We start from the raw sequence: 16,169 nt of genomic DNA, 5'->3' as shown, positions 1-16,169 counted from the left end.
CTACTACATGCCCACTTGACCCCATTCCAACTAAGCTGCTCCAAGCTATTGCTCCCACAGTAGCCGCAGCAGTCACACATGTGATCAATGCATCACTGACATCCGGTACATTTCCCATCTCTCTCAAGCATGCTCAGGTTAAACCGCTGCTAAAAAAAAACCATCTCTTCCTCCAAATCATGTGGAGAACTACCGACCTATATCTCTCCTCCCTTTTCTGTCCAAAATCATTGAAAGGGTGGCTTTCAAGCAGATTACAGAATACCTCTCACAAAACTGTCTGCTTGACCCTGACCAATCTGGGTTCAAAAAGGGCCACTCCACTGAAACTGCTCTGTTAGCAGTGACTGAATCCTTAAAAGAAGCTAGAGTGACTGGCAAATCCTCAGCGCTTATCCTGCTCGACTTATCGGCTGCATTTGACACTGTCAACCATGGCTTCCTTTTGTCCGCACTCTCTACCATGGGCATCACAGAGAAAGCACACGCCTGGTTTGAATCTTACCTCACAGGACGATCATTCAGCGTATCTTGGCTTGGACAGTCCTCTACCGTGCACCACCTTGCCACAGGAGTCCCCCAGGGCTCTGTACTAGGACCTCTTCTCTTTGCCATATGCACCACCTCACTGGGTGAGATCATTCGATCACATGGCTTCTCCTACCACTGCTATGCAGACGACACCCAGCTCTATCTGTCATTTCCACCGGACGACCACACTATCTCAGCACGAATATCAAACTGTCTCTCTGACATCTCAAAATGGATGAAATCCCACCATCTCCAACTCAACCTCTCTAAAACTGAACTGCTTGTCATCCCAGCAAAACCATCCATACAGCACAATATCTCAATCCAGAATGACTTCCTATCTCTGGCTCCTTCAAAGACAGTTCGAAATCTGGGTGTTGTGATTGATGAACACCTGGCCTTTAAAGATCATGTTGCCTCTGTTGCCCGTTCATGCCGCTTTGCGCTGTACAACATACGTAAGATCAGACCATACCTAACACAACATGCCACCCAGCTCCTGGTGCAATCTACTGTCATCTCCCGCCTTGACTACTGCAATGCTCTTCTAACTGGTCTTCCAGGCTGTACTGTGAAACCTCTTCAAATGGTCCAGAACGCAGCGGCGCGTCTGGTCTTCAATCAGCCTAAAAGAGCACACATCACCCCTCTGTTCATTGAGCTCCACTGGCTACCGCTAGCAGCATGCATCAAATTCAAATTGCTAACACTAGCATACAAAGTCCGAGACGGTACGGCTCCCATCTTCCTGAATCCTCTTGCAAAGGCTTACGTCTCGGCCCGGCCGCTCCGGTCTTCTCAAGATCGTCGGCTAGCAGTGCCTACACCATGCTCAGGACAATCCAGACTCTTCTCATGCATTGTTCCACAAATGTGGAATGACCTTCCTAACACTATCAGAACTGTGGCTTCCTTTTCTATTTTCAAGAAACTCCTGAAGACCCTGCTCTTCAGAGAGCATCTTCTTAACTAGCACCTTGCCTGCACCCGTCCCCCCCCCTACTGTCCACTCCTTGTTCCTTCCTCTCCATGACTGATGTCAATTTGTTGTTGTTACTATTGTTGTTAGCCTCAAGGGCAAAATGCCGATTATCACTTGTAAGTCGCTTTGGACAAAAGCGTCTGCTAAATACATAAACATAAACATAAGTTGTGTACGTCCTATTTGCATGGGCTCGTCGGGTCCTGAAGGAAGAAGGTGTTGCTGAGGTGTTTGGTGGGTGCGTTGCTGAGGAACGGTAGTTAGTGGTGGTCTGAACGCTGGGGTCTTATGTCTCTCCTTGAAACGCATGATAGCAGTGGATGAAACAGTTTCTGATGTTCAGTGGCTTTGGTTACTGCATAATCAACAGGTAAACGAAGCTTTAAAAGGGTGAGTCTGTCATACAACAGGATGGAGTTGACACCATTCACTAGAATACTAGAAAACAGGAAAAACAGAAGTAGAGAGAGCAGACGGCAGGCCGAGCACCTTGGCGCCATCTTGGTAGAATATGCCAGAACCAGAGAACCAAGAGAAATGATATTGCTTTTGGAGGAAATAGTTCTTACGGTCAGAGACCAGAGGTTGGTGATGGTGAACTGGGTCAGGTCTAGTAGTGAAGAGGCGGCTGAACCGATGGATGAAGTGGAGATGAACAGGAGATGGTAGTAGGTGTCCAAGATGTAGGTTGGAAGACAGGTGGGTGGTGGAGAGCGGAACGACATGAGCTCGAGTACAACTCTAGGCATAGGTGGCTGATTCAAGGTGAGGTAACTGGAGAAAAGAATAGCAGTATCTTACAGGAGAATTTCGCAGGAATACTAGCTACCCTTGGTGAGAGCATCGACCAGCGCTGGAGTTGTGTCACACCGCTCCTTAAATCCCCTGGCCCTCTGATTAATGAGATCAGGATCAGCTGGAGCTCACTGACACTCCCACCTGTAACACAAAACTGAAAAATGCCAGGTCTCCTTTAAGGATGATTAAGGCAGACCATGACACCCTGTTTACCATCTCTAGCCTTGCCACCGGGAGGTACAGTTCCAACAAAATCCATGCATCAAGTCACAAGAAGACTCCAGACAAAACCCTTAACTTTAATAAAAGAATCTTATTTTGTCTTAAACAATGATTTCCTCACTTAGAATAGGGTAATTACAGTCATATTCTGTTTTATACAGTTACTGTTTTATCTTGTAGGGTTTGGGAAATTGAGTGCTTTAAGAGCTCAATATTGTAGCGTTGTTAATCTACATAAATAGAATTTAACGCTGTTGCTATTCAGCTTTGCTAAATCCTGAGAAAGATCAAGCGAATCGGTAATGAAACTTATATTATATATATATATATATAAATATATATAAATATATATATATCTCCACAGATATTTATATAATCAATAGAAGTTCATACACCAACTGGCTTGGTCTATATTTAATCAAAAGATTAATATTTAATTTAAGAGATGTAAATTAATAGCAAAAGTTTATTTATTAATTCAGAAGATCTAAAGAGATCTTTGCTCGTTCAGTGACCAAAAATACACCACTCTGTGTTTTATTCAAAGAAGTGTCAGGTTTTAAAAAAGTTGAGAATTTATTACTAAAAAATTAAAGATGACAATTTGAAAGACTATTCATAAATGAGAGACTGGATCCAAGATGGCGCCGCAGACGGCTACTTTGGTGCGCTGTGATTGTTCTGTTTTTGTGTGTAAATTGCGTATCTGGGTTCTCCTACTCAAGAGAAGAACTCATAAGTTAAAACACTATGATTCCGGTGGACTTAACCTCGTTTTTTTTTTTTGCATCTGGGGCCGATTCAATATCAGCTTTGATCAGGAAAGTGAGACGCAGGAAGAGAGGTAAACGAGCGGGCGCGCTCGTGCGTCTGAGGAGACGGGGACTGCGCACGGCTCTACCTGGGATCTTCCTCTCTAATGTGCGCTCACTCCGCAACAAAATGGACGAGCTGGCCCTGATGAGGAACATAAACAGAGACTTCTCCTCATCTGGGGTTCTATGCTTCATTGAAACATGGCTCAGTGAGGACACCCCCGACTGCGTGCTCCAGCTGGAGGGGTTTCACCTCATCCGCGCAGATCGGGAAGCGACTCTCTCCGGCAAGACCGCAGGTGGAGGTGTGTGTTTTTACATCAATAATGGTTGGTGCACAGATGTCACAGTGATCACGCAGCATTGTTCTCCATCTCTGGAATATCTTTTCACAAACTGTAAACCATTTTACTCTCCGCGGGAGTTGGCCTCATTCATTCTAGGCGCTGTTTACATCCTACCTGACGCGGACGTGCACCAGGCTCAGCGTGCGCTCGCGGAAGAGATACTGTGCATGGAGCGGACGTACCTGGACTCACTCATCATTGTACTTGGAGACTTTAACAAAGCTAATCTGAGCCAGGAGCTTCCCAAATATAAACAGTATATCAAATGTCCAACCAGAGAGGAGAAAACCCTGGACCACTGTTACAGCACAGTAACAGGAGCCTATCATGCAGTAGCGCGTGCTGCGCTTGGACTCTCTGACCACGTGACCATCCATCTGATCCCAGCTTACAAACAAAGGCTAAAACTCTCCAAGCCTGTTGTGAAGTCAACAAGATATTGGAACACAGATGCCGCAGATGAGCTTCGCGCATGCTTTGAGACCACAGACTGGGAGGTAATGAAGGCCACCTCAGACAGTTTAGATGAGTTCACAGATACCGTCACCTCCTACATCCACTTCTGTCAGGACAGCATCATACCATCACACACCAGGGTGAGTTATAACAATGACAAAGCCTGGTTTACCCCTAAACTCAAACAGCTGTGGTTAGAAAAGAGAGATGCATTTAAAAGGGGGGACAAGGACTCCTACAGAGACACTAAATACAGGTTCAGCAAAGAATTGGTCAAAGAAAAACACCAGCATCATGACAAAATGCAGCAGCAAATCTCTGAAAACGACCCAACCTCTGTGTGGAAAAGTTTCAGGAACATCACCAACTACAAACCCAGAACCCCCGCCTCCACTGATAATCTGCTCTTGGCAAACAACCTAAACAATTCATATTGTCGGTTTGATGAGCCATCAGGCAGGCCTCACTCCTCGACCAGCCCCAACAATAGAGACATTGGTCAGCCACTCCCCACTACAGAGCCATCACCATCACTGTGGAATTTACTTTCATCACCCTCCCCCTCACTCCCCACCAGAGGTGGGAAGTAACTAATTACATTTACTTGCGTTACTGTAATTGAGTAGATTTTTTGCGCATTTATACTTTTTAAGTAGTTTTTAAAATCTGTAATTTTACTTTTACTTAAGTATTGTTTTTTGTAAGTATTGTACTTCGCTACATTTTTTATCTTATCCGTTACCGAGTAAAAAAAACACATTGCAAAATACTGTGTCGGCACGGTTCGCACTGGATTCAGACATAACCACAGAGAAGAGAGACGAGAGTATAAACATATACATAAGTAGAAGCGTCTTAACGCACTCGAGAGTGATCCAGCGCTTGACGAAGTGTCTATGAATGTATGTCTATACTGGTAAGACCCAAACACGGAAGTGCTGCGGATGCTTAGCTGAAGGCGTGCACCAGAAGAACTGAGTGCTTAAGTTACGAGAGTGTGAGTGTTACGGTCATAGGCGTCATTTTAACCGGGGACGCCGGGGCAAAATTTGTGATTGGCAGCTGTGTCCCCCCCACTTTAAAAAAAAAGCCTGCTGATGAGGATTTTTGGTTTACCAGCTCAGATCTTATACCAGGGGTTGGCAACCTATTCCCATCAAAGAGCCATTATTACCCATTTCCCACGGTAATTTTGGACGGACCTTAATAAGCAGTGACTTAAGAGAAGCAGGCAGGTCGCGCTAGAAAATTTAGTTTAAAAAGATGTCATAAATGTGTTCCCCCGTCCTTTTTATTTATAAAATATGAAGTAAAAACTCACAATTTAATTTTCATTCATTTGTCATTAATATTTAGTCTACACCCGTGCGTTAAGTGGACCATCTTCCAGTAAAAGCAAATCATCCAGCCCACCTCTCCAAATGCGTAAAATGTGCATCAGCCGCTAGTTAGGCGCGCCGCGTGCACCGTCAGCTACGTCAGCCCAGACAAGAGCAGAGCAAATAGAGAAAGAATAGAGGATAATTGTGTCTGGATGTGGATGGAGATTACATTTTACAGCAGCCTGATCATCATTTAAATACGTAAACCATCACCTGGCTTCTAGTCCATGCTATCAGCATTATTTTAATTGGTGTGTGTGTGTGTGTGTGTGTGTGTGTGTGTGTGTGTGTGTGTTTTCCACTTCAAACACTGGTCTAACCAACCAGACCAGCGTGTCCAGTAACTCATTAATGTTACAATTAAACAGTTTCACTTCATGTAGGCTAGGAACGTTTCACCTGCCGTGGCCCGACCACTTCTGCTCCACATAAACTTTGTGCGTTATCAAATGTCTCTACGCGTCATGCGTCTCCATATTAGAGACGGGAACAAGCACTGTTCAGCCAAAGTTTCATAATTTCATAAAAAGAATATTTTTCCAAGTGACACATCCCTCAGAGAGACCGGGTTTCCAGACTGTTTCAGTGGGAGGAAATCTTATTGCCTGCGCCGTGGTTCTGCACTGCGCTGCGAACCAGATCTTCAGCTCACTGTCCACCGTGGGCGCTCCGAGCCACACTGAACACAGTCCCCAGTATAAAGCTCTGATGTTCTGATGGGAATATTTTACCTCCGCAATGTGCGTTAACGATTAAAATGTCAGCTCATCCATGAGCATCAGTGTGCGTCGGGGCAATTCTTTCAAACCAAGCAACATCCTTGAGTTCATCTGTCAAAATAAACAGTCAAATGGAAATATATGTAACCTGCCGTTTAACTGTTTTGCATTCCTGTGAAGATTGTTGCAAAGAGAAACAATTAAACTTGATTAACCCCAGAGCCATCCAGAGAACCAGAGCGCATGTGGGAAGATTCCTCCCACTGAAGCGAGTGTTTTCCAAACCCTGTCTCTCAGAGAGACTTGTCACTTAGAAAATGTTCCCTGATTATAAAACTTTGGCTGAATAGTGCTTGTTCCTGTCTCCAATGTGGCGACACATCCATGAGCCGTCTGAGGAGAAGCCCAGAATCTCACATCTTCAGCTCAGACAGCGCATATGATTACGCACAAGCGTGACCCGTCAACCCAGTCTCACAGTAAGACCGGGTTGGACCTGTTCAGGTTTACGCAGACAATCTTTACATTTAGAATTGGCATACAGGTGTAAAATTAATGCAGTAAAAAATAAAGCATTTTATTTAAATATCCATTCATTATTTTACAAGCACAGAGAGCTGCATCAGATGGATGGAAGAGCCGCATGCGGCTCCAGAGTCGCGAATTGCCGACCCCTGTGCTAGCCTACTTTATTGTCCCAGCAATTTTTAAACCCCACTCAAGTGTATGGTTATTGTCCCCAGCAATTCTGAAAACAAACTGACGCCCTTGGTTATGGGGTATGAAGGAAAGGATAAGAAACACTAACTGACTACTCGGATGACTGGAGGATCACCTAAGATCAAAGCTTGTGAGAAGGAATGAAGGGTCTGAGCGGTCAACAGGTGAGTTGAACTTCTTAGTGTGAAGCATGTGTTCAGTGAACTTACAGTGCAATGAATGGTGGGTAGGAGAAGAAAATAGGCGCTAATGGTACGAGAAAGATAGCCTGGCCTGCCAGACTCCTCCTGTTTAATTCACGTCATACACGGCGATGCTCAATTTCTCATTAACAACGAAGACAGCGGCGGAGTTTGCTGCGGCTCTTTCCTCTGTTCTAAATGACATAGGTGTCTTTAAAACCACTAGTAGAAGCGCTAAAAGCATTTCTTCTAAAAATAAAAGATGTTTGCGCCATTGCCAGATGCTATTTTTTTTTACTACAACTAGAAATCTATCGCGTCATGTGGTACAGTCGGGATTTCCTTCTTTTTTCTGATTGGTCATTTTTGAGCTTCCTAGTCCCGCCCCTCAAGTGATCTTCCAGCTAAAAGAAAAACTCTGCAGACTGGAGACTGTCTCCAAAGCCCCCTTCAGACAGGCCATGAAAAACGGAAATGTTCCGGAATCTGTCCGTAAGACATTTCTGTCTGAATACAAACATCCGGATAACGTGTTCCGGAATTTATCCGGACGAAGCCCCTAGTAACAGGTCCGGACTTGTTACGGACAGGGTGGCTGCTTCAGACTGGTGAGGTAAAGTTCCGGACAAGGGGGAGGGGGAGGAGGAGGGGACCGGGGGACGCTGTGCGCAGCTAGATGGCCCGCTGCTGTAGCATGCGGCGAACCACGGCAGCTCGCCTCCTACGGTACCGTCTAGACATGCGACGGAGCGCTTCACACCGCTTCAGTGATTCCTTTAACCATTGAGCTTCATCATCCAGGTCTCTTATGCATCTTCGTGTGCGCAGAATTATGCTTAAGCGCCTCGTGATTTTTATCTTGAGAGGCGCTATAGAAATGATATTTTCTTCTTCTTCTTAACATAAGTCCGATTTCCCCACCCCCACCCCACCCCCCGCCGCCGTCAGACATCTGGAACTTTTCCCTGCTGTGTGAACGCAGCCGAAAGGACAAGTTCCGGTACAAAAGTGGTGTGTCTGAAAACACAGTTCCGGTTAAAAACCGGATTGAATTGTCCGCAAATGTTCCAGAATGTCTGTCTGAAAAGGGCTCAAGATGTGTCTGCCACTCTTCAGAGCCATTCAGGATGGTGTCCAAAAGCACTTTGGTGAGATGATGGAAGACCCTGAGCTGACTGCTGCTGCAATCCTTCTAAAGTTCAAGACCACCTGGACTGAGAGGCACAGTATCATTGAAGCAGGTAATTTTTAATAATTTAATATCATACCTTAATCTGTTTCTTATTCATTTCAATCCTGTCAACATACTTAAAGTTTAATTATACGAGTCTGTCGACACAAATTATAGTATTTGTAAGGCATGTATTACTAAAAACAATTCTTGTTGCATCTTCTATCAAAACTTAATTGCCAGATATATTAAATAGGTGTTATGTATTTGTCATTCAACAAGTTTGATCAATATAAGAAGATATCTTGACCAGATGGCAGAGGCTGGGGCGGAGCAAGTCAAGCAACAGTCATCACATCCTACACTCATCTTTGTTTAAAAGGGCTTTTCAGTCCATCAGTCCCAGCGTGCTCTCCATTATTAATGCTTCTCTGGTTTCTGGTCAGGTCCCTGCTTACTTTCAGAATGCTGTAATCCACCCGCTTCTTAAAAAACCGTCTCGACCCCTCTCTCCATAGCAGCTTCAGACCCATCTCCAAACTTCCGTTCATCTCCAAGATCTTGGAAAAGGTTGTGGCTAAACAACTCACAGCTGCTCTTGATGAACATAACATCTATGATAGCTTCCAGTCAGGTTTTCGTACAGCTCATTCTACTGAAACAGCTCTTCTTAGGGTCTCTAATGACCTTCTGACTCACAGTGATGCAGGGGACTGTTCTGTTCTGGTCCTGCTGGACCTGACTGCAGCCTTTGACACTGTTGACCATCACCTGCTACTGGAGAGGCTGAGAGACTGGGTAGGCCTATCAGGATCTGCCTGGGGTGGGTGGGTGGGGGGTGGGGGTGGGGGGGGGGTCATTCAGGGAAAAGTCATGAGCTTGTGACTATAACCTAATTTATATTACTAGTTTGCAGTGTAACTGCCTTTGTACTTCAATATGCATATTTGTTCATTTAATTAAAAAAACGGCCACTTTGACATTTATACCCCATTGTCTTTTTTTTTACTATTCAGAAGAGCCCGTCCTTGCACAGTCAAAAAAGTAACTAAGTAACTTTTGCTCTGACTACATTTGAAATAAGCTACTTTTTACTTTTACTTGAGTACATTTTGAGACAGGTAATTTTACTTGTAATTGAGTAAAATTTCATGAAAGTAATTGTACTTGTACTTAAGTACAACATTTTAGTACTCTTTCCACCTCTGCTCCCCACTCATGAGGACTTCACATCACACACCTCCACCACAAATCTACACATTCATGAAGCAGATGTAAAGAAGCAGTTCAGGTCTCTTAACACACGAAAAGCCCCGGGCCCTGATGGCGTGGCTCCTGCCACTCTAAAGCACTGTGCTGAAGAGCTGGCCCCAGTGTTTACGAGCATCTTCAACTCCTCACTGGAGGAATCTCATGTGCCTGCCTGCTTCAAGATCTCCACCATAGTCCCTGTCCCCAAGAAACCAAGAATCACTGGACTAAATGACTACAGACCTGTGGCTCTGACATCTGTGGTCATGAAGTCTTTTGAGCACCTAGTTCTCCCCCACCTCAAGACCCTCACAGCCCCCCTCCTGGATCCCCTGCCAGAGGTGGAAAGAGTACTAAAATGTTGTACTTAAGTACAAGTATAATTACTTTCATGAAATTTTACTCAATTACAAGTAAAATTACCTGCCTCAAAATGTACCCAAGTAAAAGTAAAAAGTAGCTTATTTCAAATGCAGTCAGAGTAAAAGTTACTTAGTTACATATTGAAGTACAAAGGCAGTTACACTGCAAACTAGTAACATAAATTAGGTTATAGTCACAAGCCCATGACTTTTCCCTGAATGCTTATTTAGAGCAGCTGATTTTTAAAGTTAGCAGAGTTAATCTTTGGTAGTGGGTTCACTCACTCATTTAAAGATATCGGCCAGAGGCAAAATTTCTTTGAAAAGCATGTGTAAATGTGTATTAAAATCTCAGATGAAAAAGGTTTTTGGATTTTGACGGCTGGAATTGTAAGAAAATCTGATGTTTGTGACCGGCGCAGGAAAAACAGAAACTAACTTCCGGTCTAAGCCCTGGGCAGCAGTTGACGTTTCACATGGAGCTCTGCTGAAACAGCTGTAGTAAACAACGCCTGACTCCGCTGTTTCTTCGTTAGCGTTATAGCAGAGAACAATGTGTCATCAATCAGATGTAGCTTCTGAAGCCTCTACTAGTCCATCAGATTTGTTTTTTCTCTGGGATACGGCGACGAGAACGGATATTAGATTACTGGAGAAGTTCAACTGAACTCCGACCCCGCCAGCTGGATATCACTACCAGAGGTGCAGACATGTTTTAGACCGTTTGACTCAGAAGACCTGCAACCTGATTTGGACGTAGAGGAGGATTCTGTTCATCTTCAGAACCAAAATCGGTACAGTTTGTTTACTTTTCTTAAATATTTCATTTCTGTGCTCCACTGGGAGCTCTAAGCTAACAAGTTTTCAGCTGGTTTTAGCTTCATCATGTGTCCCAATATAATTCAGTAATCTACAGTTTTACTGCTGTGTGTATTTATTGACATAACTGAAAAATAATGAACCTACAATTTACCAGAATAAATCTTCCTGATTCTGGAGTAACTCCTTAGCTCAACTCATTGTTTGCACTAATCCGGGATGTCATGGAGGTTCTAATGTTGAAATATAGAGATCATCTTTTAGATTATATCTGTGTGTGTGTGTGTGTGAGTGCGTGCGTGCGTGCGTGTGTGTCGTAGCTTTCCCAAAGGACTTGTTCTTTCCTTACCGGAGCGAACACGGTTAGTTTTGCTGCAGTCATGCTAACGGGACTCGTCTGGAGTCCAGAAGTAGCGGTGCGGTTCTAGATGGATTTATAGATGTAGGTTATTATTTTAGATCAGACCTGTTATTTAAAAATGCGTGTAGGACACAGACACATGGCTCAGACCTTTTGCTGCAGCTGTAAACCATAGACTGTACATACTGGACAAACGGATTCCATTGGCTTCAATAACACGTTTGTTGTCTATAATGGGAGGTGGCCACCACCGCCATTTTGACCGTGTCACAGGTTCCGTCCAGCCCAGACAATTCCATAAAAGGGAAGAGAGGAGGTGCTGAGGGTGTGGCTGTAAGGCTGGGCTCGAGTGACGACACCCAGGCGAACTAGCTACGAGCTAACCTGAAGCTAACCCTGGCTAACCCAAAGCTAAAGCGGAGGTGGGAGCCGAGCTAACGGATGTAGCCACCTAGCTTCAACCCAACCGGAGCTAACTGGAACACCCATCGACCTGAACCTCACACGGAGTTTAGGTGGAGGTTTTCTGCGCCTGTTCGTGAGAAGTACCTGTATTAAAAAAGTTTTAAATCGGTAAGTTTATAATTTATTTCCGTAATGAATACATTTTGCTTTGAGCAAGTTTTCAGTACAGTTTTTTTCGGCGCTATCACTCCTGAGTCGCACCAGCCATTAAATGTATCATGAAGAAGAGAAAATATATTTAAGTCGTATTTTGGGGGGACATTTTATTATCTTTCTTACAAAATCTGAGACCAAACGTTTCACATTGCAACACAAGCACCGGTAACCATAACAGAATGAACAGCCAGCAGAGGAGAGGATGGCGGTGTTTCAAACCCTCCCGGCCGGCGTGTAGAGCTCATTCCTGGGCTGGAGCCGGCCCTCAGCACCCCGCCACAGGCTCTAACAGATGCTGGCGGTGTTTCATATATTTCCAAAACGTAATACTTGTTTGTATCTTGTACAGCCAACTAGCCTTTATTCTGGACTCAGTACAATTTACCAAAAGTAAAGAGACATTATACAGATGAAGTAAGCACAAGATAACTTACTGGAAGACACGGGATTATCATCAGAACCAGAACAAGAGAGCCTGATAACAGTCATGTGAAAATAACAGTTAAAAAGTATGGATGTATAATAGAAATAAAAATATATTAGAATTAGTGTAACTCACTGTGATCCAAACAATAAATCAGCCATAGCTGATTAGTAAATATGACATGAGGTTTGGGAGTTTTTAAGTTTCATTCTTTTATTACATTTTTTTCTTAGATCTATTAAAAGGTCACCATGGCAGCCTGTGTGTCAACGTCAGCTACACAAAGCAAGTGTAAGTACCAAGTACTTGTCTTGACCACTTCATGAATGGTTTTGTACTCTAAACAGCTAGGCCAAACCTGTTATTTTTTCCTCCATAGCCATTTGGATCATTGGAGACAGCTGAGTGAGGCGTGGTGCCCAGAGAGCTGCAGAGACAACCTTGGCCTCCCTGACGTCTGTGTCTCTTGGTTTGGTTGGGGCGGACCATCGACATACATACATACATGTGCCGACACTTTGCGCCCTGTTTTATAAACTGTAGTGTTAAAAATAAATGTTTTTGCTCAATTACTGGAATTTCTTTGGTTAAGACAAAAGTGAGGAATAATCATTTACAAGTTATTTGTACAACAGGCCCATTTTAAATCCCAACAGTTTCTTAGCAGACAATAGAAATGTGTTCTTTACTAACTTTACTTGGTTTGAAAATCTTACTAAAATAAACTTGAGTGCCGTATTGCAAAACCCAATCATACTTGTTATGTAAACATTAGCTTTGTAGATATTTTTTACAGATATATATTTGTGTGCAACAAAAACCAAACTTAAATAATTTGTCATTCTTTATTGAAAAACAACAAAATACAGGTATACAGAAGTGTGGGAAAATGATAATGTGAAAGTATTGCACTATAAATGAAGTGAGATGAGATGAAGGTGAGATGAAGGTGGACGCCAGCGGGCTGGACGCCGGACGAAGAAACCTGGAGACGGATCGCTCAGACAGGAAGGGAGGAGCTTCCTCTTACCTTGATGGAATTAAAGTTAGCCGTCGTCTGAACGCCCAACCGTACGGTCTGAGGTCAAAGGTCACAGGAAACACACACCAGTCAGCAGTCATACAGATGCATAAAAATAACTGTAGCCATGGCAACCAGCTGACATGTCCCCACTTTCACCAGCACCTGGTGCCTGCCGGGTCACCTGAATTCCTGTGTGATGTCAGCACGGTCGGCCGTGACTGCGGCCATCAGAGGTGACCTCTGATCAGCTGAATGAACTCACCTTCCAGGGTGACGCTGTGTTAGAGTCGGCTTCATCCTGTAAACAAACAAACAAACAAATGAGTGGTAACATAAACACCACGTCTGGTTCTGGTGGAGGCGGAGGACAACACGCACCTTTCCAGGAGCAGAACCCAGATGTTCTTGTTGCTACAAACAGAGACGAGCAGAGTTAAACCAGGAAGTGAGAGGGACCAGCTGCTGCAGACAGGTGACGCTCACCTGAGCCTGAACCATAGGAGCCTCCTCAGCCATCAGACCTTCTGACTCCAGTTCAGATGCCACCTTGTTGATGTCCCTCAGGCGGGACTCGTTGTCCTTCAGGTCCTGCAGGACAAAAGCACCTGCTGATTACCTTGTTGCTGTCGGGTTAACAGGTCTGGTGTTAGAACGTGGTGGATAAGAATGTTCTGACGGGCCGAGGGTTCTGAACTCACCCTGCAGGACTGGGCCTGCTCCTTCAGGGCCTGGATGCTGCTGCCGTAAGCCGACAGGTCCGACATCAGGGCCTCGTGCTTCTTCAGGAGAGCCTGTGGAGCAGAACATCAGAACCTTCTGCTCGTCTGACACAAGTGGAGCTTTCTCGCAGCGATGGTCCAATCGGATCCGCCACCGTAAAACAAACCCTGCTCAGTTCACCGCAGACGCAGCTCTGCGGGTGTTTAGTGGAAAAGCGTGAGCCTTCTGCTGGCTGCCACGTGTCATGGCTGCTCTGCAGCGGGAACACACATCACAGCTTGTAAACCGTTTGAAATAAGAGCGACGGGAACACGTTTGTCATCACTTCCTGTGCGAGGCCAGCACTTCTACCCCTAACCCATGAGACGCTCAAACGAGCAACGACGTCTGGTAGACAACCGAAGGAAATGACAAATACAGAAACACTAATTATGAAGGACTGGAAAGAGAGCAAAGAAAAGCGATTGGAGTTTCTCAGGAAGGGACTTCCATACCTCGGCCAAGTCCTCGTCTTTCCCTTAGTCTGGACTTCCAACGATGGGCTCCTTCTCCCTCATCCAGGACTCGGCCTCATTAGCATCCGCAAAGTACTGCTGGGCCTGCAGAGAGTCCTCCAGGTCCTGCCTCCTCTGGGACGCCTTGGCCTTCAGCGTGTCCCAACGTCCATGAAGCTCCCACAGTTTAGTCTTCACTTCCTCACCAGCGAAGTGACCTGGACCCAAAAAAAGTGAGCCAGAACCTGCAGACACCTCAGAAACATGTCAGGACCAGACCTGCTCTACCTTCTTCCACCATGGTCTCTCCTTTCTGGGTGACAGCCTTGATGCGAGGTTCATGACCTGTGATCTCAGCCTGCAGAGCCTGGTGCTTCTTCAGCAGGTTCTGGACACCAATCAGGTCCTTCCCTTAGGACACATGTTAGAGTTCAGCATTATGCAGTAGACAGACCAGTTTAACCCAGGGGTTTCTTTCTTCTACAATCTGCTCTTTAACTGTATTATTTCCTGCTATTTCAGCTGTTAACTTTATTTTTTCTCTAAGTGTTTTTCTCCCCAGAAGAAGCTACAATGACGTTCTGCTGAGCTGTGGTGGCCTCATGGAGGGGGCCATCGGCTAGCACACTGCTGCTAACCACTTAAACATTCTCCCTCTCCTGATAGTAACATTTTACTTTCTTTGATGTTGGATGTGGTGCTACTAGTTTACCCGTTTAATTATAGATTCACTAGGATAAATACAATAAAGTTTATCTCTCGCCAAATAGAATATTTACTGTGGCGAGCCCGTGAAGAGGTGTAGGAGAATGCGACAAATTTGTCTGTTATAAAGTCTGTTATGTACAAAAAACACAATATCATCACACTATTTTGGACCGATACATGACGGTCAGGTCCGGCTTGGGGAGAAAATATGACACGTCTTTCAGGATGGACTTCATCTTTGGTAGCTGGCGAAGCCGGGAAAAGCAGGATCTAACCACCTGGCTAACGTGGGAGTCCATCCGCATCTCTGGGTCCAAAACCACCCCCAGGTTAGTGATGGTTGGCTTCACTAAGCTGCAAAAACAGGGTTGCAGGACAGTACTAACTGCAGTGGGAGAGGGAGGAACAAATATTCCAGTTATAAATATTAAATATTTGAACAAATAAATATTTGTTAAAAGGAAGAAACTGATGATGACTTTAAGATTAGAGGAATGTTCTAGAACGGGTCTGGAACCAACGATGGCCCTTTGGATCAAATTTGGATTAAAAAAATAGCTCATGATTTTATTTATGGATGGAATAAAAATACAGGTTGTAAGCATCTTCTCAGTATCTTCATGTTGCACGACTTTCCACAGCAGAAGGACACAAAAACTGCCAGAATTATGATTAGATAGATTTACGTTTTAATCTCAGAATCCCAACTTTTCCCAGAATCTTCACATTATTCTATGAATTCAGAGAAAATATACATTTTTCAGAGGTCTCGCTCCCCTGTTGTGGATATTTCTCAAAATTCAACATTTTTTTCTTTTCAAAAGCTTTAGTAAGAGTTTGGACTCTAAACAAGTTTTACTTTGCAGACTGCTTGTCTACACCTTCATCAGATCTGCTCATAATAAAACATTTGGGTTATATTTAATGTCTAGAGAAGATGCTCTTCCTGGGCATTAAGTTATCAAAAACAGATAAAAGTATTTTTTACCATAATTTTAACTGCTATCAGCTGATAAAAATAATAAAAAACAGCCTGATCATTAAAGGGGTGTAAGTGAAA

At 44.3% G+C, this 16,169-nt stretch overlaps 1 protein-coding gene and 1 long non-coding RNA gene across 2 annotated transcripts; one reads left to right on the top strand and one right to left on the bottom strand.

Annotated features, from left to right (window-relative positions):
- Positions 1-11,292: 11,292 nt before the first annotated feature.
- Positions 11,293-12,732, top strand: LOC139063566 (uncharacterized). Its single transcript, XR_011516937.1, has 3 exons — positions 11,293-11,691; positions 12,397-12,454; positions 12,543-12,732. It is a non-coding gene; the product is annotated as an uncharacterized lncRNA (long non-coding RNA).
- A 262-nt stretch (positions 12,733-12,994) lies between these two features.
- LOC139063564 (spectrin alpha chain, non-erythrocytic 1-like) lies at positions 12,995-15,220 on the bottom strand. Its single transcript, XM_070545840.1, has 7 exons — positions 14,690-15,220; positions 14,402-14,619; positions 13,886-13,978; positions 13,671-13,775; positions 13,566-13,598; positions 13,450-13,485; positions 12,995-13,241 (listed from the first exon to the last, which is right to left on the bottom strand). Exons 3-7 carry the CDS (start codon positions 13,949-13,951, stop codon positions 13,164-13,166), a joined length of 318 nt encoding a protein of 105 aa, XP_070401941.1. The 5' UTR covers positions 13,952-13,978; positions 14,402-14,619; positions 14,690-15,220; the 3' UTR covers positions 12,995-13,163.
- Positions 15,221-16,169: the final 949 nt, after the last annotated feature.

The sequence above is a fragment of the Nothobranchius furzeri genome, chromosome 2, assembly GCF_043380555.1.
Source record: "Nothobranchius furzeri strain GRZ-AD chromosome 2, NfurGRZ-RIMD1, whole genome shotgun sequence".
NCBI lineage: Eukaryota > Metazoa > Chordata > Actinopteri > Cyprinodontiformes > Nothobranchiidae > Nothobranchius > Nothobranchius furzeri.
Note: the sequence above shows the minus strand (reverse complement) of the source record. Positions and strands in the feature narration are given on the sequence as shown.

What these genes read in the sequence shown, in the direction of transcription:
- LOC139063564 (XM_070545840.1), bottom strand. Translation starts at nt 13,951, where the DNA reads ATGTCGGACCTGTCGGCTTACGGCAGCAGCATCCAGGCCCTGAAGGAG. An exon ending in TGGGTTCTGCTCCTGGAAAG is followed by an intron (nt 13,486 to 13,565) that starts GTGCGTGTTGTC and finishes GTTTGTTTACAG; the next exon opens with GATGAAGCCGACTCTAACAC. An exon ending in ACACAGCGTCACCCTGGAAG is followed by an intron (nt 13,242 to 13,449) that starts GTGAGTTCATTC and finishes CTTTGACCTCAG; the next exon opens with ACCGTACGGTTGGGCGTTCA.